At 43.7% G+C, this 26,316-nt stretch overlaps 1 protein-coding gene across 1 annotated transcript in view; it reads left to right on the top strand.

Moving 5' to 3' along the window:
* The first annotated feature begins 1,828 nt into the window (after positions 1-1,828).
* LOC117418841 (alpha-actinin-2-like) overlaps positions 1,829-26,316 on the top strand; it is a 30,109-nt gene continuing 5,621 nt past the window's right edge. The window contains exons 1-15 of the mRNA XM_059015701.1: positions 1,829-2,206; positions 16,954-17,068; positions 17,921-18,040; positions 18,330-18,416; positions 18,910-18,997; positions 20,217-20,295; positions 21,312-21,393; positions 22,224-22,309; positions 22,811-22,903; positions 23,687-23,917; positions 24,007-24,154; positions 24,469-24,619; positions 24,957-25,065; positions 25,186-25,326; positions 25,705-25,887. Coding sequence (XP_058871684.1) covers positions 2,075-2,206; positions 16,954-17,068; positions 17,921-18,040; positions 18,330-18,416; positions 18,910-18,997; positions 20,217-20,295; positions 21,312-21,393; positions 22,224-22,309; positions 22,811-22,903; positions 23,687-23,917; positions 24,007-24,154; positions 24,469-24,619; positions 24,957-25,065; positions 25,186-25,326; positions 25,705-25,887 — 1,845 coding nt within the window. The 5' untranslated portion in view covers positions 1,829-2,074. The remainder of the gene's footprint in view (positions 2,207-16,953; positions 17,069-17,920; positions 18,041-18,329; positions 18,417-18,909; positions 18,998-20,216; positions 20,296-21,311; positions 21,394-22,223; positions 22,310-22,810; positions 22,904-23,686; positions 23,918-24,006; positions 24,155-24,468; positions 24,620-24,956; positions 25,066-25,185; positions 25,327-25,704; positions 25,888-26,316) is intronic.

Genomic DNA, 26,316 nt, shown 5'->3' with positions numbered 1-26,316 from the left:
TGAGTTTGACACCCCTGTATACATTATTTCAGTGCTGCCCAAACCCGGTCCTGGAGAGCCCCTATCCGGCAGGTTTTTTGGTTAACCTTTAATCATCAATTTCTTAACACCTGGAACAATTTCACTGTGGTCAATCAAGTAGGTGATTCATTAAATGAAGTCATTTAGAGATTGTTTGGTACAAAAAAATGAACTACCCTTTTCAGCTCTCAATGGCTTGGATTACATGCTGGGAAAATGTCATGACTTATCGGTCTACTGTCATGACTTATTTAAGGTGGTACGGCTGAATTATAATTTTAGATCATTTTGGTTTGTTTAATTTAACAATTCCTGCTTTGAAACTTCATGTTTTATTTGATTTTTGTATAATGTATTACATTTGTATTCAAACATAAACTAAACATAAACCAAAACTAACTAAAATTGTAATCCAGACCATACCACCTTAAATAAGTCATGACAGTAAACAAATCATGACGTTTTCCCAGCATGTAAACTGGACCAAAGACCAGAGTTCCCTTAATTAAACAAGTTATTTGCTTAATTGATCAATAACTTCCATGTGTTCCCAGTCTTTAGAAATTAGCGATTTAGGGTGACCAGAAAACTTACTGGATAGCTCTCCAGGACCGTGTTTGGGCAGCACTGCATTATGTAGATATCTCAGTAAAGGATACATGATTCATTTCTAAAAGGTAGCTGGAAACCTTGCAGTCACAGTAAGCAACAACGTTTTGCAAAGATCCCTGCAGCTTGGAGGACTGGTGAACCACTCCGACCCCTGAACTCCAGTCTCTGCTGGGAAACGACACCTTTAACTGGGAGCCACTGGGATGGAATGTACAGGTAAGAGGTTAGTCAACTGCCAGCTTCTGAGGTCGACTCTCACTTTAGTGCTCTTGTCAACTATTCAGCGCAGCCTCTTCGAAGATACTGAAACCTTTTCATGAGTTATCTTTAGGTCACGTTTGTTAAGATATATAATACCAAAAATGTTCTGTTCGCAACTAGATTTCAAGGATAAATGAACATGACCTAACTGTGGTATGGTTTGTTTTATAGACGAATGCAGGTAAATCTATCCTTGTTTTTGTCTTTTACTGTCAATAAAGTTTGTTGGAACAAAAAAAATAATCTGTGCCCTCGTTTCTAGTCTGGTTTCTTGCATTGAGCTCGCTTCTGTTATTTTACAGAGAGCTCAAGGGGTAGCATGTTGCTGGTTTGGGTTCTGGTTTTATAAGCTGTGTTTCTAGCTTTAGAAACTGAACCCGTGTTCGTGAGCACACAAAAGCTCTGTTTCCACTGGCATTAGCCTGTGACCGGGGTATTCAACCCCGGTCCTCAAGATCCAGTCCTGGTCTTCATTCCAAGCAGGTCCGGAAGGAGTTCATTGACTCTCAGCAGGTGCAGTTAACTATTTTAGAACCTGTTTGGAGTAAAAACCAGGACTGGATCACGAGGAGCAGAATTGAGTACCACTGGCCCGTGGCCTGACCAAAAGTCCGTACTCCTTTAGACTGAGTCTGACACAGAAAGAGAATCTTGTCCAGACTTCACAAAGCTATAGAGTGGTTCTTGAAAAGAAAGCATGTAAGGGAAGTAAAAAAAAAAAAAAAAAAGAGCAAAATTGTAAAGCCACAAACAAACATGACATCACTTTGTGATGGACAGCTAGGTGTTTACACATATAGGGGGGGGGGCATTAACAGCTGCTTTAACTCAACCCAGGAGCCAGCCCCTTAAGAGGTGTGGCCTCCATGCGTTCTAACCCCGCCCCTTGCCCATTTTAAGGTAGAACCCGATCCCCTGCAGCCGGGCGGGTACTACTTATTGAGGCCCGGTCACGTGTGTCACTTCTGACCAGGAGCTCAGGACTGGCAAGGGGCAGCACCAGCGGGGCAGGAGAAGCACCACAAACAAGCAAAAAAGAAATCTTGTAGCTCGGAGGGTCTTTTATTTCGCTGTCAGAGTACTGAAGGCTGGAGTTTGAACTAGATAGGAGACTAGCGTTCTTCTGTGTTCAGAACTTAATATCAGGGCAGTAGAGGGAGAGAGAGAGAAGAGAGGCGAAATGACACAAGTCGAAAGCCAAGTGCAGTATACCACCAGCTATGTGGTGTCGACGGAGGATTACATGACCCAGGAGGATGACTGGGACCGCGATCATCTGCTTGACCCGGCCTGGGAGAAACAACAGAGGAAGGTGAGCGGTGAGCGAGGCTTGGCATCGCCACACACAAACTACACATACTGCACTCTGTAGGAAAACACTGCAGCATACACTGTGCTAGGCATACACTTTGGAGGACAGCAATAATAATTACAGAATCTGTGCTTTAATATATAATATGTAATCTAATTAAATCTAAAATATATTCTAAATACAAGTAAGAAACTTTAGACAAGTAAATAGCGATATATATAATGTGTGTGTGAGATAATACGTGGTGCAGATGGTCATTACTTTTATGAACTGTTTGGGTGTATCTGTAAATGTGTTTAGTTAAATTAATAATTAACAATACAGTTCGGAAACTTTATTATTATTATTATTATTATTATTATTATTATTATTATTATTTTAATAAACCTCACCGTGTATTTACAAATGAATGTAGGCTACCCATAAATCGAATAGAAAACCGAGTTAATATGAATCGTTCACAGTACAGTGGGTACTGATTTGCATTCAACAGCCTCTTTATTCTGTAGGTGTTTTTTTTAACCTTTGGTTTTGAAAGGAGGCGAGACGCCCAGTTTGTAAACTCCTGAGTAAATATAGAAAGCGATCCAATCAGCTGTTTCGATGTCTTCGACAAGACGCGGCTCCTGTTTGAAATGTGCTTGTCGCGCATTCGCATTTTTAAACGGGCTCAGAGTATTTCTTTACAGAAGAGGAGGGGAGGGGTCTACACCGGCCCAGCCCGCCGGCTGTCCTGAACGTTAAAAAAAATTAAAATGTAAGGCTGAGGTGACAATTTGGCCGAAGTGACATCAGCTCAGCGAGTCTGTAAGGAGCCACGCGGTGAGATCGCGTTACTTAGAGGTTGGGATAAAGTTACGTGTTTTTAAAAGTTACCAACTTTCCACCAAACATAAAAGGGTTGTGTTCCTTAATATAGTGTTGGAAATAAAAAAAAAACCTTTCCCCTAAATGAGAGAGAGAGAGAGAGAGAGAGAGAGAGAGAGAGAGAGAGAGAGAGAGAGAGAGAGAGAGGAGGAAGGATTCAGTGAGCGTTTCAGACCCAAATAGACTCATCTTCTAAAAATAATTCCCAGGGCTACAAACCCAAGACTGCAACTCCTTTCCCTGCCGTCCTGTCCGGGGATACGCGCTCACGCTGGCAAGAAAAGCAGGTTCCCCGCTTTGTAAATTATAGCTATGTACACGTTTATAGCACACTCGCTAGCTGTAAACACCCCCGCCCCTCGAGCATGTCTCCTGCACGACGGTAGTTTTGCGCACACGAAGCTGTGAAACATTACAGCACCTTCCATAAACACAACCGCGTCGCCGTGCTAAGGGAGTGATCTCACTGTGCGTATATATAGAGCATGTTTCATTTCACAGTGAAATTAATATCGCCCTTCCACCTGTCGTGGAGGGCATCTGTGAACTTCTTAAGATCAACACGAGAGACGAACCGTCACAAAACACAGAGAACTCCCCGATACAGGCAGGCAGGCTTCGGTTAACTAAGTGGTTCGGTTAACTAAGTCCACTCCTTTTAAGATTTTAAAGACGAGGAACCGAATGGTCCTAAACAGAACCACTGTATGGGCTACCTTTGTGCATACTTCATATTAGTGAATTTAAATGAGCGGATTCAAATATCAAGCCTAGTGGTCAAACACTTATAATTATTATTATTATTATTATTATTATTATTATTATTATTATTATTATTTGTTTATTTAGCAGACGCCTTTATCCAAGGCGACTTACAGAGACTAGGGTGTGTGAACTATGCATCAGCTGCAGAGTCACTTACAACTACGTCTCACCCGAAAGACGGAGCACAAGGAGGTGAAGTGACTTGCTCACGCAATGAGTCAGTGGCTGAGGTGGGATTTGAACCGGGGATCTCCTGGTTACAAGCCCTTTTCTTTAACCACTGGACCACACAGCCTCCTTGACATGTATTAAACAACGAGCCTATAGGCTGAAGTAGTAGTTACATTATCTCCATATAATCCGTGTCATTCCGCTCTGGCAATTAATGTCGATACACGCCTAAGGTTCTCAAGTTAATATATTCACACCTAATAGTAAGTTAGAACGCAGAACCCAATAGAGTGAAGTGGATACACACGGCAGCAGACTGATCGAGAGTATCTGTGGAGAGAGGAATGTGTGGATCAATACTTTAATAATACTAAACAGAGTTATTTAAATTGCGTTTGTGTAACCCTTACGCACACGCGCGGTATGTAGGCCCTGTAAACCAATCACGTTCCAGTGTTAATTTGAAACTTTAAAAAAAAAAAAAAAACATTTCTGACTGGCGTGGCTAAAAATAGACGGCTCCTTATGGGAAAGCACTTGGACTGATCAGTTATATATAAAAACCGCATCTATTTCGGGGCGCTGAGATCTATGCGGACGCGGTGGAAACAGGCGCTCGGGATCCGAGCTCGTTACGCACGGTGCTGGATATAGGGGAGTGTCCACGCACAGCGCGCTTTGCCCAGGTGAGTTTGCAGAGCAGGTGAGCTGAAGGGTTGTTGCATCGGAGGTGTGAGACGGAGCTGGCAGCCCTAGCTCTAAATACACACATACAAAAAACAAACACAGCCGCCCACCGACCCTGTACGCTATTTTAATCTCCAGGACAGGTTGCAGTGTCGCCCCTTCAGTCCTGCTTTTGCTTTTTAGACCCATTCCAAGGGGGTAGGTGGGGAGACGCTCCAGTTTATAGCATAGGTTGAATATCTGTGAAAATCTGTGCAAATCAATAATAATTTGAAGGGGGTATTTTATGCTGTGTTGCAATTCAATAATGTAATAGAGTTATCTTAGTTAATGTTATTTTTATTTGGTACTTTTTAAAAGCTGTTTTAATTTTCAGAATTGATTGTTCTGAGCGTTCTACTCGTTAAACTGTGTTTTTTATTTCATTTATATTATTTGCACTGGCACCTCTTGTTAAACAGAGCCGTATACAGCTAGAGCTGATATTAACATCATGTAATCAAAGCAACTACGAAATTAGAGCGGGGGGGGGGGGGGGGGGGGGGGGGGGGGGGTGAAGTCTACCGGAATCCGTAACAGTCGTATTTCATGTTGGATTTCAAAGGGTCACATTTTTCAATTTTTGTCCATTCTTCGTGAAGTAGGCCTATATGAAAAACTACAAAGCGCTGGTGTGTAATTCAATATGTCAACTTAACATTATTCAACTTTATGAAGCAAAATTAGTTAATTCTATAGGGGATGCAAAACATTTGGCCATAATACAGTATGTTCTAGAAAAGGAAAATGCTGACCTGTAATGCTTCAAAATGCCTATAGAGTGCTGTAGCCTGCTACTGACCTCGTAGTAAAAGAGATTTCACTGCACTATCAGCAGTATAATTCCTATATCCCGTGCAACAGATCTATATAATCTATATCATAAAATCAAGACTAGATCACAGTCACAAAATGCGCCACTGATGTTACAGAACTAGTCTAGTCATCAATGCCTTCCATTAGCTATGATGAACTTTGGAATACAAGCATGACATAGCTAATGTTTATTTTGTTTTTAAGTAACGGTCTGCACGCTTTTTCGTGTAGTCTGTTACTGTATCACTGCCCAGGTCCCTGCACCCCACTCTTTAAATAGCTCGTGAGTTGGAGCCCTTTCCACAAGGCACGAATCATCTGACGCATTCTGGCGTGCAAGGTGTGCTGCACCGGGTTGTGATCTGGCCCTAATCCTCCACCTAGGTCATCTTTCAGAAAATAGATCCTGTTAATAAAAGAACCATTTTAATGAGGGCTGCTTGGCGTTCCTTTCTAGGTATCCCATAATGCACTGCGGCTGATGAGCACAAGCTGCATTCCCACAATGCACTGTTTCACCCCCCAATTACACTGCTGTCTTTATTGATATTTGTTTTACATTTTAATATTTGATATTTTTCTTTTTTATTGAAGTAATATACACATCATATTTCTCACTATAGCTATTACATACTCTGGTAGTGCTTAATTTAATACTAAAATCAACTTAAATTCAATGGCAAATGTTTCAACTGGGGTTCAATGTCTTTAAAGAAATTGAAAAAAATTCTAGTCGAAACGTTTGTCACTGAATTTCTGAGGGTTCTTTTTCAGTATTTCTACATCATATTTCTAATATACTATGCCTGTTGTCCATGGTATACTATTCAAGGCACCTATAGGTTTCCAGACTGCAGGATAAATGGGAGTCTTTGCTAGAAACAGATGCAGTCAGCATGCATTAAAATTGATTTCATGATCCATGTTTAGTACAGACCTACTGCAGTCTGGTCAAACCTTAACTATGTGTATCTCTCTTTTTTTGCTGCTATTTAGTCAGTTTTTCAGTAAACTAAACGTTTTTCCAATGAGTGCTTTTTTTCCTGTGGCTCTTTCAGAACGGGTCATCTCTCTGACTCTTTTACCCTAAAAAGGTTCTGCATTAGTATGTATAGCATTCTTAATTCTTGAGCGCTCAATAGCGCTGCATTTAGAAATGCTAAAATAAACTTTAGAAATGCAGTGCTGTCTTTTTGAATATCGTCACAACAGAAACACATTGGTGTAAACAGATTCCGACTGTATTTGCATCCCTATAAAGCCCCAACACACACAACATGGGCCACATAGTGTATGCTGGCTTAAGACTCTGTCGCTCACAATTAGTTCTGTAGACCAGCCCGGAGAACGTCACTGGAGACTGGCCAGCGCTGCCACATTCTGCTCTTCACTGGAGACAGACCGGTGCTTCCACATTCTGCTCCTCTTCACTGGAGACAGGCATTCTGCTCTTCTCGTCTTTGGCTTCTTTTGCAAAACAGGCCCCTGGGATTCATTTTTCGTCATTCAATGCCTGCGGACAGCTTTACACTTTTTTTTTTTTTAAAAATGAACTTACTGCTCTGCTATTTTGAGTGTGGTTATCTTTCCCATGCAAGGCTATGGAAGATAAGCCCACTCGGTACTCAGTACTCTTGCAAGACCCCAGTAAAGATCTGCAGAACTGAAGCAGTGTAGCGAGACAGACAGGTCTGTATGTAAACTATATATAAAAGCACTCATATTGGGACTGTAGTGCGAGAAATAAAACCAAAAACACATTCAAAACAGTATTGGAATGTTTTAGTGTTTTGGTCCAAAATGTGAACCTGTACCGACCCTGTCTGTCTGTCTGTCTGTCTGTGTGTCTGTCTGTCTGTCACACTAGACGGTGTGTCATGGATTTCTAGCTTCCTATAGACCCTATGGATAACATTTGGGTGTCATTTGATAACTGATTAAAAAACATATTGACGCAGTTTTGAGTATCTTGTTTTCAACTCTCTTCTGGTGTTTGCAATTGTTACAGCTCTTGAGCCAATGTTTCCTCTCGGTACTGTAGAGCGACCCTTGTTAGGAAATTGTCTTCCTGGTTCCAGAAAAGTCACGTGACCCCGTGACCTTTCAGCAGAGCTGTGAACCACCTGTCCTCTTGTTTAGCGATACTGTTCCCGGTCTTGTCATGACGGCTGTTCGCTTGATCTCATACCGTCGTCACTGGAATCATTCAAATAGAAACCTTCCCTAGTTTGTGTTATATTATTACAGATGGGAAAAATGAGGCTGCTGAAAGACTAGCAGTTTGGCTATAACACTGTGAAGTTACCAAATGTAAGAAGAATGTTTTAAATGTACCCTCAGACAGGCAGCTTTTCAAAGGCGTTTTGCTCTAATGCAATTTTCATTTTCTAATAAAAGAATAAAAAAAACCACCTGATGATGATAAATGAAGGCGTGTATTTATTAATTATAATACTGACCACTAGACATGTAGGACCTGTGACAGTTTAAAAGTGTGTTTGATTTATAGCCATAAGAGAACTACAGTGTGATCAACACACCATGTAGATCATTGATGTGGTAAACCTACTTTCTAATCACCCTGTAGTTCAAAATGTTAATGTGAAAGTAAATAGATTTCTACATATAAATATTATTATATATTAGGACATAATGTCATACAAAGTGTGTGTGTGTGTGTGTGTGTGTGTGTGTGTGTGTGTGTGTGTGTATATATTATATATATCATTTTTCAATGCACGTGTGAAATATATTTTGAATTGCATGTCTATGCATATACATATATAATATGTATTCCAGTAGATTTTTAGTGTTTATCTATTCAGTCCTATTACCTGCAGCTTGTTTTTTTTTTAATCCATAACTATTAAAAATTTAATAATGCAACATTTTTTTCTCTTCAAAAAAGATTTGAAAGCTGTCTAACTATTTAGGTGTAAAAAAACAAGTGAAGTTGATCAGCGTTTGCTGGTCCTTCATCGGTGTGTAAAACCAAAACGTTTTTCCAACCTAGTTTTCTGAAGTTCTGTATAACTAATTTGGTCGTGTCTGCTGCTCTGCTACAGAACGGTTGCACATAAAGAAAAGCTATGCGCAGGACATTGTAACCTTTTTGTTAGCTAAATTCCACTTTTATTTGGATGCAAGCATTCCTCCTCCTGCCCTCCCCTTACAAAAAACAGTGTGGCTGAAAATGTCAAGGGGGGGTCTGTGCTGACTGGGCAGATTTCAGGGTTGAAAGGACAGGAACTCAGAGAGGGAGCAAGGAAATAGGAGAGAGAGAGAGAACAGATGATCAGATGGCAGTTTCTATTCCAGAAGCCAGGTCCTTGTAGGGCAGCTTCTAAAAACTGCCTCTGAGCGTCAGGACCTCTGTGGGGGAGGGAGGAGGGGGGGAGGGGGGTGGGTGAGCTCATGCAGGTATTTCGGAGTGGAAGTAAACTTAATTAGGGTATAGAAGTGAAAGGGAGAGGCTTCTAGAAACCCTTATAACAAAGTTTGGTGATTTTAAACTGCTGAAAGTAATGGGAAGTAATGTTAAAACTTTACAATGCATTAGTAAGACCTCACCTAGAATATTGTGTTCAGTTCTGGTCACCTCGTTACAAAAAGGATATTGCTGCTCTAGAAAGAGTGCAAAGAAGAGCAACCAGAATTATCCCGGGTTTAAAAGGCATGTCGTATGCAGACAGGCTAAAAGAATTGAATCTGTTCAGTCGTGAACAAAGAAGACTACGCGGCGATCTGATTCAAACATTCAAAATCCTAAAAGGTGTAGACAATGTCAACCCAGGGGACTTCTTTGACCTGAAAAAAGAAACAAGGACCGGGGGTCACAAATAGAGATTAGATAAAGGGGCATTCAGAACAGAAAATAGGAGGCACTTTTTTTACACAGAGAATTGTGAAGTTCTGGAACCAGCTCCCCAGTAATGTTGTTGAAGCTGACACCCTGGGATCCTTCAAGAAGCTGCTTGATGCGATTCTGGGATCAATAAGCTACTAACAACCAGATGAGCAAGATGGGCTGAATGACCTCCTCTCGTTTGTAAACTTTCTTATGTTCTTATGTTATGTGCAGGGATGGCAATAAGACTCCTATTGCACAGCAGTTTCATCCATTCCAGGTTTTACTACTATGAGCTTGATGAGCCACAACTTATATGTAACAAGCTCAGGTGTGTCTTAATAATAGTAATACCAGGACTGGAGCAAACCGCTATGCAATGGGAGTCTTATTTCCAACCCTCATGGGGTCCTTTTTAAAAGCTATAAGCCAGGATTGTGACATTCTAATTCAGATTCAGTCGGATGGGTCAGCGATAATCAGGGTTTCAGAGCGCAGGATTTGTATTTATTCAGGGAATGTAAACGCCCATCTGGGTAGCCTTGTAGTTCATGCACGGTGACGTCACAGGAGTTTAGCAGCAGTGGTGCTTGCTGGTCCCCTGTATTACTCCACACTGCCCTCTGGTGGCACTGTATAAAACCACAGCGCTCACGCAAGATTCGAAAGCCATCTGTGACTCTCTCCACTGCTAAATTTAGAAATGAAAACCTTGTCATTTAGGCCAGATCAAAACTTTGACCCACCTGCTAATCGCAAGTTACAAACCCAGTATTAGCGGGTTCCTTCTGGGGTAGAAGGAATAATCTTCGGACAAACAAAAAACACTCAGTACCAGGTTTGTAATTTGCAATTCTTGGGTGGGTCAAAGTCTTGATTTGGTCCAGGCCTTCGTTTTATTAGCATTTCGTTTTGTCATACTTCGTTATTGTATGTTTTCCAAATAAAAAAAAAAAATGCAATAACGTTACAGTAACATTTATTTATTTTACAAGTTTTTACAGCGGCCTGCAAATTATCCATATTAAAGCATTTCTAAGGGCACAGAACAGAAACTGAATTCTTGTGTATACATTACTCCTCTCATCCATCTAGCTTCAAATAGTACATCTCTTATTCCCTGTGGGGGTTTCCACCCTTTTTATATTCTGTTTGCAGTTTGAAGTCTTTTAGGGTTATGCAAAGTTCAACTGGCAAAAGTTTGTTAAAGTTTTGAAAAATAAAGCTTTTTTGTTTTTTTTCACAAAAATAATTTAAATACATTCTGTAACTAGTTTATCTAATTAAGACTTTCTTTTTTATGTAATTTGAATTATAACTATATAAAAATCCATACATACCAATTCTGCGTATAGGCAATATTGGTCAGATTTGCTTGGTGTAGCATTACTAAAAGGAACTTCATAAATTCAATGACAAACAAGTTTTTTTTTCACATTGAAGACACTGAAAAAGTGTCTAGTTAAACAATTGCACTATAAAGGCGAACAAAGCCATTGAATTTGAATTCAAACCACAAAACCGACCACATGGTTCAGTTTTCCAACATGTTCTTGCCTCTAAAGCAGAAGAACAGTTTTCTTAATGTATTTAGTAAGTTCGTTCTAACATTTCTCAAGTCAGCCCTGCTGAGTGCTTTATAAGTCTGGATGCATTCATTCTCTCTCTCTCTCTCTCTCTCTCTCTCTCTCTCTCTCTCTCTCTCTCTCTCTCTCTCTCTCTCTCTCTCTCTCTCTCTCTCTCTCTCTCTCTCTCTCTCTCTCTCTCTCTCTCTCTCTCTCTCTCTCTCTCTCTCTCCAGTGCTGGGAAGCTGGCAGCTGAGAGCTCCCTGATAATGTGATAATCAATAACCTGCCATCTCTGTTTTATTAATAGCGCTGGAAGCGTGGAGCGTGCTGCAGAAGCAGGCAGGGTCATGCGCTGCTATTGTTGTAACTGCAAGTAAGGGACCCAAACCAAAGTTATTGCCGGGTCTGAAATACTGCGATCATTATCGACTAATTAACAGCCCCAGCTGAATACAATCAGGAAGCATTATTGCTAATTCTGCTTCTGCTAAATGTTTATTGTTATATTAATATAGATTATGCGCATGGTATGGCACCCTTTTAAAACACAGTCTGAACACTTAATACAGATTACACCAGTTTTATTACAATGTTAGTAACACAAGTGATCTAGAATGTGTTGGAATATAAATACTGCGTGAGATGACACTTAGAGAAGAAAGAGGTGATCCGAAGACTATATTGTTTTCAATGGAACGTGACTTAAAATTATTATTATTATTATTATTATTATTATTATTATTATTATTATTATTATTATTATTTAGTGATGGTGGGGCACATGGTTTTCAAACAAACTGACATGTACAGCTATGGCCAAAAGTTTAGCATCACCCTGTAGAATGAACTCATTTTGCTTCATGAAGTCGAATGAAACCTGCTGAATAAGGTTACGTTAACATACTGAATTACACACCGCTTTGTAGTTTTCCACATACTTCAAGAAACACTGACAACAATTGAAAAAATGTGACATTTCTAAATCTAACATGAAATACTGTATTATGGTAGACTTATGCAATATCATTTTGTAGTTTCTTTGATTACTCAATGTTAAATAAAATAAATCAGTTATGTTCATATAGTTTGTTTTTTTTTTAAATTATGTCTCAATCCTAAAATTCTAGGTGATGCAAAACTTTTGGCCAGAGCTGTATACAGTGGCAGAAATAGCCATGTTCATATTTGTTGATATAAATCAGAAAGCAATGTATAACTGATGTCTGTACAGCAGAGCGATTCTGTCCTGCTGGCTGGCGAGTTTATTTTCTAGTTCCGTTCCCTGACAATTCCAAATGAAAGACTTTGCAAAGAATAGTGACCTTTTCTGCTTTTTCATATTACTGTGGAGACGTCATAGAAAGACATTTCTAATGTGAGCGTTTCAAAGATGTGTTTAAGGTGCAAGTCATTAAGAAATGATTACTGGAAACAAAGTCCTTAATTACCCTTCCCTGGAGATGGAATCTCCTGCAAAGAGGGTATAGAGCAGGCGGTGGTTTGACCGCATGGCACAGGGCACACGTTTTCTGCATATGCAGTAGTGTGCAAATTTATTAACACCTCAAGATTTGTGATTTATTGAGCTTTGCACACAAAAAAAATATTAATTTACTACAGAAGCTGGTTATTCATGTTTGCAAACTCACCTTGCATGAAACGAATTCAAAACTAAAACCACAGCGATGTCTGAATGTCTTTGATGCTAATATTTAGCACGCCCACCTTCAATAACAGCTTGGCATCTTTGTGGCATTGCGTCTGGGTACTTTCTCAAATTGTCGGCTGTAATTTGATTAGTTTTGTCTTGCAGTTGTATCCATAGACTTGCTTTTGTGCAGTTGGTACTTTTTGTCAAGCATGGAGTTCCTAAATATTTCAATGCTCACCCTATATTAGATAGAGAGAGAGAACAAAGTAATGAAAACACATGTTTTTGTATTGTTTTATAACATTTCAATGTGTGTTGCTGGCACAGTAATGTAATTACTGTTATCTTCCATTTGTAAATGTTGGAAACTGTACATTATTTCTTTATAATTGCTATTGAAGTATGTTGAGTTGAGTTTTCATGATTATCCGGAGCAGAGCAGAGTCGTGATCAAAACTATTTCATTCTTGCTTGTTCTGCAGAGTTTCTCCATTCACTTTTTTAGTAAGCAAACATGAATACATCAAGCACTTCTGTACTGAACTCTCCGAAATATCACACCGACTGAGGAAGACAAGTCTGTAGGCAAGACAAGCCGTGAAAAATAACTCACTAATTTCAAACGAAGATTGATAAAAATAAACAGAGACGACAAGGAAATATAAACCAACAAGATGCAAAAAAATAATCAATTTAATAACTAAAAAAAAAAATCAATAACTCTGACTCCAGGCAGTCACAGAGAGAGGGAGAAAGGACATGAATCCATCTCTGGATCTCAAGAGGACAAAATGAGTTCCTGAATTCATAGCAAAATGTTCAGGTGTGACTAAAGCTCCTTTTTTGGCATCTAGTTTATTTTCAGGCTGTTTTGCTGCTGGTTATTAGCTAGAAAAGCCTAATAATAAACACTGCAAGGCTGTCCAGGCTGCCAGCCTCATTGAGACATTGGTTAGCTAGCCATACCATGGCTGAAAGGGGTCCCCTTTCGTCCACCGCTTAGATCCCACAAAGAGGGGCTTGTGAATAAGCAATCCCTTCCTCTGGTCGTTTGGAGAGTGTTGTGAAGCTGGCTGGCTCTCCTCCGGTCAGGGTTTTGAGGGTGTTTGAGCTCAGTGGATCTCTCCCATACCTCCTCCACGTGCCTCCTCTAATGTTAGCTGTGGATCTGATATGCAGGTCAGGTCTCCAGGGCGCAGGGTATAATCTGTGGGGTTGTTTTGTGGCTGGTCTGGGTTTCTGTGTACACAGTAAGCAACGCTGGACCATTGGGGCTATCGCAACACAATCACAAGAAAATTGGATTATTTCAAGGTGTTAGAGAATGATTAGGGATTGATTTGATCAGTCCATACCCTGATTAGACATGACTGAATTTCTAGAGCATTTTACAGCACCGAGAGTTATCCCAAAATGCAAGATTGCACCCCTCTTTCAGACAAGCGCACTTTGCTGTAACAAGAGAAAAGATGCTAGCTTGTGTTGTCTTGTGTATAAGAAAGCACAGAGAGGTATGGTAAAGCATTTTAAAAAAAACAGGGCAAACCTTTTAAAATAAGGTGAATGCGTAATCTAACCTTGGAAGAAGGCAATATTACTGCAGTAAACATGTAGAAGGATTTTTTTTTATCCCAGGGAGCACCAGCAGACTGAACACCTGCTTTTCTTTGGAGGTCGTCCATCCCAGGTTTGACCAGCCATGCTGATCCAGGGTTGAAGCACCACAGGCTGCCCCCTCGTTAATAAGCAAAGGACACGAGGCACACATTCCCATTGCTAACAATTACCAGAGAGCAGGTGGACTGATCGGCTAATATAAACCCTGCCTGGATATGAATACACAGCCAAATGCTTTGTGAAGGGTGATGATCCATCACAGTGACAGATGTAGGTGAGGTTTAGAATGGAGCACAGCTGACCAGGAGGGTGAGAGGGGGCAGTGGGTTCTTTCAGTAATTCTGTTTGCTTTGCAGTCAGATGTATTTCGTTGGTGTGTGTTTGCCACACTCTTCCATAGTGTCACCTGAAAGACAGGAAGCAGTTTTTTTTTTGGGGGGGGGGGGGGGGGGGGGGGTTTGCAACTGATAAGCCTACTGGTTTCCATTCATTCACCAGCAACCCTTGCTCGGTAATCTGTGTCAGAGTTTGTAATTGGTTGAGCTGGTAAAAAGTTTGTAATAAGTTTTATAAAACTTACAAGAAATTATTCGACATACCGTGAATGCAGACAGTAGAACATGCTTTTTTGTAACTAGACCTGCTGATTTTCATTTGTGATGAAACTTGGTACAGTCATTCTTCAATACAGATTCTTGAGGTACTAAAAGCTGTATCTCGAACTGTTGGCCTGGATTTGATCAAACTTTGCCCACATTCGTGATCAGGTTATTTTATTATTTATTTAGCAGTGTGGAGTAGTGGTTAGGGCTCTTGACCGGAGGGTCGTGGGTTCAATCCCAGGTGGGGGACACTGCTGTTGTACCTTTGAGCAAGGTACTTTACCTAGATTGCTCCAGTAAAAACCCAACTGTATAAATGGGTAATTGTATGTAAAAATAATGTGTAAAAATAATGTAATTGTATGTAAAAATAATGTGATATCCTGTAACAATTGTAATAAATAAATAATAATAATATTTATTTGGTAGACACTTTTATCCAAGACATTGAAAAAGTCTTCCAGTCTAAACGTTTGTCACTGAATTTTAAGTTTCTTTTAGTGTTTTTGAACTTTACAAATCGCAGTTATAACACAGGTTAGAGAACTGAAAAAATATTGAATCAATAGGTGCAGACAGATGGAGGAACTCAATCTTTTCCTTTACTGATTTTTATCAAAAATGTCTCCATTGAAAGTCAGTGGAAGGGAACTAAATGTCGCTGCGGGAGTCTGGCAGGAGGAGGGGTGGGGGGGCTGACTCAGGAATCCTGCCCCTCTCTCAGCTGTTCCTGGGCGTCCCACAGCGGACTGATTTAGCCTCCTTGCTCCCCGGCCCTGGCCCGGGCCCTTGTCTAAATTTGGTTATGTGTGGCATAGGGATTGATTTGAAGGAGGGACATCTGTGCGCCTGTCTCTCCTTCCACGCTACATCAAATTTCATGGGCAGGAGCATTCCAACCATCCCCCAGTCTCAGCTTTTAAAGACACAGTCTCCCCGATTGGGTTTGGCATGGCCCTGGTGTGGGGCGTGTTCTCCTGGTATACCCTGGTGTGGGCATGTTCTCCTGGTATACCCTGGTGTGGGGCATGTTCTCCTGGTATACCCTGGTGTGGGGCATGTTCTCCTGGTATACCCTGGTGTGGAGCATGTTCTCCTGGTATACCCTGGTGTGGGGCATGTTCTCCTGGTATACTCTGGTGTGGGGCATGTTCTCCTGGTATACCCTGGTGTGGGGCGTGTTCTCCTGGTATACCCTGGTGTGGGGCATGTTCTCCTGGTAGACCCTGGTGTGGGGCGTGTTCTCCTGGTAGACCCTGGTGTGGGGCGTATTCTCCTGGTATACCCTGGTGTGGGGCGTGTTCTCCTGGTATACCCTGGTGTGGGGCATGTTCTCCTGGTATACCCTGGTGTGGGGCATGTTCTCCTGGTATACCCTGGTGTGGGCATGTTCTCCTGGTATACCCTGGTGTGGGGCATGTTCTCCTGGTATACCCTGGTGTGGGGCATGTTCTCCTGGTATACCCTGGTGTGGGGCGTGTTCTCCTGGTATTCCCTGGTGTACCCTGGGTCCCTTGATAACTCACGAAACAGGTTTAAAATGTATTGACAGGATAGATCTGGTCGTCCGCAGAATGTATCCCGTGGGGAGGGGGGGGGCGGGGGGGGGGGGTGGGGTTGGGAGAAGTTTTTTGTTTTGATTAACGCGCATATCTTAACCTATATGTAATAACTTGAAGCAAATCTTACTGCGGACACCTCCTGGCTTGTCAAAGTTGCTAGAGGGCGCTGTGCATCTGACTGGTGCCTTTTTATTTAAGCTTGCGTATCATTGGGCGAAGTCCACTGCTATCTATGGTGAGGTACGTAGTTCATCAGCTTACTTTATTAGTGAGTGCTGGACACATCATTTGCAGTGTTAAGTTTGCTTTTGTTTCGATGGATGGGTGGCTGATCCGTACGAAAGAAACAAACACAACAGCAGCAGAGAAGCCAGAGGCATGTTGTTTGTTTTTTTTCCCCCACAGTGTATGTAGATGTGTGTGGAGGACAGGGGGAGGGGCATCGAGTACCACAGACAAGAGGAAGGGGGGGCGTGGTCCAAAAAGTTTGAGAAGCACTGCTGTAGGGGTTAAGCATGGCTGTCCCGCTCACCCCTCTCTGTCTCTGTCTCTCAGACTTTCACAGCCTGGTGTAACTCTCACCTGCGCAAGGCCGGCACGCAGATCGAGAACATTGACGAGGACTTCAGGAATGGACTCAAACTCATGCTGCTGCTGGAGGTCATCTCCGGTAAGACTTGACCTGTTTCCACTGCCCATCTGACTCTGGCCCGGTCCTGAACCAGGCTATTGATCTAGTCTGTGGCGCTTTCTGCTACTGATCTTGTTAAACCAACAAGAAATTTAAAACACAAAACTATACGACTATGATCTGAAAGTTGTCCAGATATTGAATAGTGCCTGATACTACAGCTGTGGCCAAAAGTTTTGCATCACCCTGTAGAATCACCCTCTAGTTTTGCTTCATAAAGTCAAATGAAACCTGCTGAATAATGTTAAGTTAACATATTGAATTACACACCGCTTTGTAGTTTTCCATATACTTAACGAAAAACTGAATTTAAAAATGTGACATTTCAAAATCTAACATGAAATACTACTGTACTGCTATTATGGCTTCCGGTAGACTTTTGCGACCTCATTATGTAGTTTCTTTGATTACATGATGTTAAATAAAAGATCTAAATTATCTTCATATAGTTTATTTTGTTTTGATTTATGGCTCCATTCTAAAATTCTAGCCGATGCAAAACTTTTGGCCCTAGCTGTACATAAAGATCTTGAGAAGAAAAGGTCTCTGAATGCTGGCAAGTTAAACTTGTTGTATTTTCTGTTGTGTGTTTGCGAAACACGTATGTTTGCTCATTTTATAATTATTTAGTACAGTATATATATTCATCAAATCAAAACGTGTTTTAAGGTTGTCATTAGTACCTGGTATATCCAACCAATAAAAATGTGTTTCAAGGGAAGTTAGAAAAGTCACAGCAAAAACAGTCCGCTTTGTACTGGCTGTAATTGTAGCAGGGGTCTGTCTGCCCTGTACAGCACGGGTCTGATTTACTGTTGTGTCTCCATGTAGGCGAGAGGCTGCCCAAACCTGACAAGGGTAAGATGCGATTCCACAAGATCGCCAACGTCAACAAGGCCCTGGACTATATCTGCAGCAAGGGGGTGAAGCTGGTGTCCATCGGAGCAGAGGGTGAGGAGCTGTGTACACCAAAAACTGCTCAAGCACCATCGTAACATCCAGCATGAGACTACCTCCTCCGCCATGCTTTATTTGGCGTTCCATTATTGAGTTATAACAGAACCTCAGTATGAAACTGTGGGCTGTTGGATAATTGGCTGTTGGTATGAGGGGGTTAGGGGGTTTTAACTGTAATGTTTGAAGGCCAGCTGATAGTCTGTCCAAACCCAGCAGTCTTGTGTGTTTGCAGCAGTATGATAAAGGATGGCTGTGTGACTGACTGCTGTTTTTTCTCCCTCAGAGATCGTTGATGGAAACTGCAAGATGACCTTGGGAATGATCTGGACTATCATCCTGCGTTTCGCCATCCAGGACATCTCCGTAGAGGGTGAGTGGGGCCACGGGTGGGGGTGGGGGTGGGGATGGGGGGTGTATTCAGACCTGCGTTACCACTGATCTTGGGCTACCGAATGCTATCTCATGCAGGATATGACCTGAAGTCTTTAAAATCTTCAAAGGAGTTGGCTTAGTTAACCAATACTTTAAGTGCAGTACAGAACCCAGGACCAGAGAACACACAGTTGGCAATTAAGTGTAGACTCAGAGGGAAGGAGACGCTTCTTCACACAGAGAGTGATGAAGGGATGGAATGGGTTACCTGGCCATGTCGTTGAGGCTGAATCACTGGGATCCTTTAAGACCCGACTTGACAAAGTTCTGAGATCAATCAGCTGCTCGAAACTGGATGAGCTGCTGAATGTTCTGATCTTCTTAATGTAGTTCAAGTCCGGGCCAGCTGTGCTTGTTGTGTGGCAGTGCAGGGCTCTGCGAATTCGGCTCTCCGTGTGTCACTGACTGCTCTCCTCGCTCTGTGTTTTCAGAAACCTCGGCTAAGGAGGGCTTGCTGCTGTGGTGCCAGAGGAAGACTGCCCCCTACAGGAATGTCAACGTGCAGAACTTCCACATCAGGTGGGCGTGGCTTCTTCTCATAAACACCGTGCTAGATTTTTAAAATGTGTTTTAAGTTCCAAAATATCATTTTATATGTGAACGGATCACAAGCGCTTCCATCCGTCTGAAGCCGCTCCCTTCATGATGATGTCACGATCACCGTCATGTGACGACCTCAGACACGAGGTCAGCCGTCACTATTTCACTGTGTGCTTTCCCGACCTATAGAGGGTCCTCATAATTGTTTTAATGCTGAACAGTTCTAATTACACTCACATGCAATCTGGTGCAACATCAAGGCAGTTATCGTGGTTACTGTGTAGAGTGTGGCAGGCAGACAGACAGACAGACAGACAGGATCAGCACGTACGGGTCCCAACCTCAGTAGGGCTGAGTAGAGCTGTTGATGCCACACCTTAGTAGCTTTACTAAGGATGTTGGCTCATACAGAGTTACCTGTTTACAAGAAAAAACGAAGTGTAAAATGTAGTTTGATCACATGCTAGTGGCACTGAAAAAAAATTTGAAACAAGACCATTTCCACAAGAAGTCTTCGGATGAGACGTAAAACAAATGAGGTCCGATTGGAAGTGACTCTGCAGCAGCAGTTGTTGACGAGGCATAGTTCACCCCCTAGTCTCTGTAAGTCGCTTTGGAAAAAAACGTCTGCTAAATTGACTAATTCATAATAATAATAATAATGTCTGTTTTTTCCTTTGTGTTACTTTTTAAAATCCTGTGTTAAAAGAATTCCTTGCTAGTCCTTTGCCCCTGGTCTTTTCAACCCTCTCATTGTGATTCTGTAGATTCAACACTTTGAATCTGGACTCTTCCTGTCTTCAGTTAGAAATGCTTTTTTTTCACCTTTTTTTCAGTTTATTTTCACCTGACTTCCAATCTAATCCCTTTCTTTTCTCCCTCGCTCTGTCTCGTTTTCTCTATCTTTCTTACTCTTACTATCATCCCTTTGTTCTTTCTTTCCACATTTCTCTCGCTTGTACTCCATCTGTCTCTTTCTCCCTCCCCCTCTCCTGTCTCTCTTCTCCCTCTTCCCCTCTCACTGTACTCTCTCTCTCTCTCTCTCTCTCTCTGCCTGGTCGATCTCCTCTTCTCTCCTGTCTCCCTGTTCCCTCTCTCCTCTCCTCTCCCTGTACTCTCTCTCTCTCTCTCTGCCTGGTCGATCTCCTCTCCCTGGCTGATCTCCTCTCCCTGGCTGTGCCGTGTTTGCCCCTGTCAGCTGGAAGGATGGTCTGGCGCTGTGCGCTCTCATTCACAGACACAGACCCGACCTCATCGACTACTCCAAACTGAGAAAGGTGCCTCTCTTACACTGCCAGCAGCGAGCTCACTAACACTGCGTCACAAGGGTGCGAGAAAGTGCCTTAACAAATTGAAAACATGGAATCAGAGTTGAAAAGCAAGCCCCTCACTCCCCAGCTCTTAACTAGATAAACCAGTCGCAACATCTTCACTAAGCAGTGTTACTATAAGAACCTTGTAGAATTCAGCGACAAACATCTTGACTAGAAGTCATTGATTTTTCTCTGGGGACTCCGAAGGGAGCATCGCATTGGCTCTGTCGCTGCCATTGGGCTGTTTCTCCTCATCGCTCTACAGCGGACCCTGCTGGCCAGGCGCCCAGTGAGCTCAGAGCGGACACCTGCAGGGCTGGCCTTTATCCTCCAGAGGGCGACAGCTCTCTGAAATCCGCTCTCGAGTTCCTGGGTGAAAAAGGAAGCTGGCTGGTCGTGGGATCGGAGGACGGCCGCTGCGTGGAGGAGAAAAGCGAGTGGGCATTCCAAATTGGGAGAAAATCAGGGGGGGAATTATAACTGGACACACTAAATTAAAAAAAAAAAGTCATCAATTTATAATTTCTTTTAGTGGTGTTTTTGAATTGTGGGTAATTTATTAACTAACCATTTTCAATTTCAACATGCTAGTTAGCTCGTTAATAACTGTTAATCAGCTTTATTTGAATTAATTCTAACGAACGTATTTCACTTTCTATGACTTTCTGTTTCCCTGGTCACTTTTTTAAAAGAAAGAAGTTCAAAGCATGACTGTGCCTTCAATAGAGCTCTCAAAATCATGTCTACAGATGTAATTTTACACCCACTAGGGTTGTTGCAGGGGGGAACAGTTTAATGGTTACACTCTGGTGTGCCAGATGTACTCGGAGGGTAGCAGACATGATTCTGAGAGCTCTGTTGAGGCCACAGCGCGCCTGTTCATGACAGCTGAAACAGAAACACAAAGCGACTCTAAACCATTGGCAGGGCTGTGATGCTGCAGCTTTTACAGAGAGTAATAACAGGCATCTCTCTCCCAGGATGACCCAGTTGGTAACCTGAACACTGCCTTCGAAGTGGCTGAGAAGTACCTGGATATCCCCAAGATGCTGGATGCTGAGGGTGAGAGCAGAGAGCAGTCTGGTTAACCCTTATATGAGTTCAATATAGTAAAAGCACAGCAACATGTAATAAAGCACAACGAAAGCATGGCAAAGCACAGGCAAGCATTGTAAAGCATAGTGAGGTCTGGTAAAGCATAGGGAAGCATTGTAAAGCACAGAGAGGTCTGGTAAAGCATCGGGAAGCATTGTAAAGCACAGAGAGGTCTGGTAAAGCATAGGGAAGCATTGTAAAGCACAGAGAGGTATGGTAAAGCATAGGGAAGCATTGTAAAGCACAGAGAGGTCTGGTAAAGCATATTCAGAACCATGGGAAAACAATTAGTGAATGCCATGGCTTTAGTTTTGCAAGCCTAAATGAAACATTCAGAAACAGATTAATCGCAGGGATGGAAATAAGACTCCTATTGCATAGCAATTCCACCCATTCCAGGTTTTCCTACACGCTTGATCAGCCGGAGTGTATATGTAACACAGGCTTGTGTTATTAAACTCATGGTAAAACCAGGAGTGGATCAAGCCGTTATGCAACAGGAGTCTTATTTCCATCCCTGAATTGCCCTGGTGGGCTAATTACATTTTTGCCCTAAAGAATTTTCTAGTAACTTCCATAATCATGTTATTGGATCCCTAGGCCAGCTCATTAGGGAACACGGGCACAGTGGTGTATATAAGTCCTTGCATATTAGCTGTTAGTTATAGAAATGTGTAGAGGCCGTGGTCTCTCCGAGGTTTTGCAGCTTTGCAGACCGCTGGTTCTGGGGTGACCGTGCTAGGAGTTTAACCCCTTCTCTGACATGCTGTGTGATGAATGTGTGTGTTTTCTGTCAGATATTGTGAACACCCCCAAGCCCGACGAGAAAGCCATCATGACCTACGTGTCCTGTTTCTACCATGCCTTCGCTGGGGCAGAACAGGTAAGAGACACACTGTGACACAGAGAGAGACACACACTGACACTGAGAGACACACTGACAGACAGAGAGCGAGAGAAAGAGTGAATCAGGATCATTTCTTTACACAGCGTATCGTAATGGAGGTACGTATTGTCTGTATGGTGACACAAGACCAACACAGTATACTGTAGTTTACCAGGTGGTTCTTGTATAAGAAGGGATGAATGCATACTCTCCCTATCTCATGTAAGATTGGTCCTTTTAATAAAACAGTTTATCATTAAGTAGCCCTATTAGGAACATCCCATGCACTATTGTGATATGTGTCTGCCTTTTTTTAGATCCTTTTGTTATAGATTAAAACGTGATAATATCTCCGACCTCCCCTACCGCCCTTTCGGTTACACCAAGACCTGTTTGTCAGTTTTTCCTTTTTAACACAGCTGTGCGCCATAGTGTTTGCTGTGCAGTAGGGGGCGCTGTGTTTTCTCAATGCCTGTCTTTCTCCCCCCCCCCCCCCAGGCTGAGACTGCGGCTAACAGAATCTGTAAGGTGCTGGCTGTCAATCAGGAGAATGAGAAGCTGATGGAGGAGTATGAGAAACTGGCCAGCGAGGTACGGGGGGCAAACTGGGAACAAACCCTGCACTGCAAAAAAAAAAACTAGGATCATGGTTACTCCAGCCTTTCACAGGAGTTCTGTGTGCAGCTGTGACCACATGTTTTGCATCACCTAGAATTCTAGGCTTGAGCCATTAATACAAATACAAAAAAACTTGATTTTGAAGTCTTTACAATCCTAACTGGTCATGATAAAGTCAACCCAAGCCATGACTTCAAATTCAGCACAGAGAGAAGAACAAGAGGGCATTAATAGAAGCTGAGTCGAGTTTAGAACAGAAGGTAGGAAGCACTTTGTGACACAGAGAGTTATAAATGCATGGAATAGCCTATCGGGTGACGTAGTAGGATCTAAAACACTGAGAATATTTAAAAAAAGGCTTTTCAATTTGATGTCCCTAGTAGGGGCGGATGAACGACCTCTTCTCTGTCCCAAACTTTTCTTCTGTTCAATGCTTTAAGTGCAGCACAGAAACCAGGAGCAGAAGACAGTTGGTAATTAAGTGGAGACTTAGGACAGAGGGAAGGAGACACTATTTCACACAGAGATGAGGAGATGGAATGGGTTACCTAGTCATGTTGCTGAGGCAGAATCTCTGAGATCCTTTAAGACACGACTCTCCCTCTCTCTCCCCCTCCTCTCTCCTCTATCTCTCCACTCTCTCTCTCTGTCTCTCTGCTCTCTCTCTCTCCCCCTCTCTCCCTCTCTCTCCCTCTCCCTCCTCTCTCTCTTTCTCCCTCTCCCTCCCTCTCTCTCTCCCTCTCTCTCTGTCTCCAGCTCCTGGAGTGGATCCGGCGCACGATCCCGTGGCTGGAGAACCGCGTGGCGGAGCAGACGATGCGCGCCATGCAGCAGAAGCTGGAGGATTTCCGGGATTACCGGCGCGTGCACAAGCCCCCCCGCGTGCAGGAGAAATGCCAGCTGGAGATCAACTTCAACACCCTGCAGACCAAGCTGAGGCTGAGCAACCGGCCCGCCTTCATGCCCTCCGAGGGGAAGATGGTCTCGGTAAGAGGACCCCCCAAACCGCACACCCCGAACCCCTCTCTGACTCCCCCTGTCTGACTCCCTCCCCCCCACCACCTCTCCCCCTGCAGGACATAGCGAACGCCTGGAAGGGTCTGGAGCAGGTGGAGAAGGGTTATGAGGAGTGGCTGCTCACTGAGATTCGCAGACTGGAACGCTTGGATCACCTGGCTGAGAAATTCAAGCAGAAGTGCTCCCTGCACGAGTCCTGGACTAACGGTGAGGGACCAGAGAGGGACCAGATACCATAGGGACCAGAGAGAGACTAGAGTCCACCCCTTATATTAACATTACCATTGCCAGTGCTTCCCCTGCAAGTTTGGAGTTGACCTCTGCATTTCAAATACAGGTATAATGAGATCGACCAGGCCAGTGTACAGTATCTCCTACTGGCTTGGCTGAGGGAGGTTGTCCTTTAGCTCCTCTTGGGACACACTGTTGTTATCCTAGGGTATATTGAGGTGTAGCATGGGGTAAGCAGGCTGGTGCGGTGTGATCACGGGGCCGTATTGACTCGCTCTCGCCCCCTGCAGGCAAGGAGAGCCTGCTGTCTCAGAAGGATTATGAGTCGTGCTCCCTGATGGAGATCCGTGCTCTGATGAGGAAACACGAGGCCTTTGAGAGCGACCTGGCAGCACACCAGGACAGAGTGGAGCAGATCGCAGCCATCGCACAGGAGCTCAAGTGAGACACAGAGAGAGAGAGAGAGAGAGAGAGAGAAGGAGGCACACAGGATGGGAAAGTGGGTGGGGCTAAGAAAAGTGGATAGGGAGGGGGTGAGAGAAGAGAGAGGATCTTTCAGAGTGACCTGGATTATAATCGGGGCAGAGTGGCACTCATTCCATCTCACAGGACATCGAGAGAGAGAGAGAGAGATGGGGAGATGGGTGATGGTGACTTTTCGCACTATCGTGAAAGAGGGGCATGTTGCTAGTTGGAGGAGGAACTTATCTCGAATGGAGGAGGGGCTTGGCTAATCAGGGGATGGGGTTTGTCTCTCTAACCCACTCTTGTGTTCCAGTGAGCTGGATTATCATGACGCCTCCACTGTGAATGCCCGCTGCCAGGGCATCTGTGACCAGTGGGACAGCCTGGGCACCCTGACCCAGAAGAGAAGAGACTCCCTGGAGGTAGGGCAGCACCCTGCTGGCTTTTCAGTTCCTTCTCATGTCACCTCTCTGACGTCATGGTTATTAACTGGATGATGTCATGGTTTTTTAACGGGGTGATGTCATGGTTCTTGTCTGCAGCGAGTTGAGAAGCTGTGGGAGACCATCGACCAGCTGTACCTGGAGTTCGCCAAGAGGGCGGCGCCCTTCAACAACTGGATGGATGGAGCCATGGAGGACCTGCAGGACATGTTCATAGTGCACAGCATCGAGGAGATCCAGGTGAGAGAGGGGAGAAGAGAGAGAGAGAGGAGGCATACAGAGATGGAGGGGAGAGACAGAGCGAGAGGGAGGGGAGAGAGAGACAGAGAGAGAGAGGGGAGAGACAGTGAGAGAGTTGGGAGGGGAGAGAGAGAGAGGGGGAGACGGAGATCGAGAGATGTTCATAACGGCAGATTCAGGTGAGAGAGGAAAGAGACGAGGGGGGTTGAGATTAGGGGAGAAAGGAGAGAGAGCTGCAGGATCCATTCATAGTGCAGAGGAGGAGATCCAGGAGAAGAGAGAGAGAGCTGCACCACATGTTCACAGAGAGAGGGTGTGTGTGTGTGTGTGTGGGTGTAGTTGGCTGTGTTGACCCCCCTCTCCTCCCCCTGCTCTCAGAGTCTCATCACAGCACACGAGCAGTTCAAAGCCACTCTGCCCGAGGCTGATAAGGAGCGCATGGCCACCATGGGGATCCAGAACGAGATTGTGAAGATCGCACAGACCTACGGCATCAAGCTGTCCGGCATCAACCCCTACACCAACCTGTCCCCCCAAGACATCGTCAACAAGTGGGAGGCTGTGAGTATCATTGCTGCCCTACCAGACTCCCCACTGTTACAGAGTACCGTTCTGACCCCACCCCCTCTCTGGGGCTCCCCACTGTTACACAGTACCGTTCTGACCCCGCCCCCTCTCTGGGACTCCCCACTGTTACACAGTACCGTTCTGACCCCGACCCCTCTCTGGGACTCCCCACTGTTACAGAGTACCGTTCTGACCCCGCCCCCTCTCTGGGACTCCCCACTGTTACAGAGTACCGTTCTGACCCCGCCCCCTCTCTAGGACTCTCCACTGTTTCAGAGTACCGTTCTGACCCCGCCCCCTCTCTGGGACTCTCCATTGTTACAGAGTACCGTTCTGACCCCGACCCCTCTCTGGGGCTCCCAACTGTTACACAGTACCGTTCTGACCCCGCCCCCTCTCTGGGACTTTCCATTGTTACAGAGT

Source organism: Acipenser ruthenus, chromosome 51 (assembly GCF_902713425.1).
Source record: "Acipenser ruthenus chromosome 51, fAciRut3.2 maternal haplotype, whole genome shotgun sequence".
In the NCBI taxonomy this organism is placed as follows: domain Eukaryota; kingdom Metazoa; phylum Chordata; class Actinopteri; order Acipenseriformes; family Acipenseridae; genus Acipenser; species Acipenser ruthenus.
This window is presented reverse-complemented; position numbering and strand designations above follow the sequence as displayed.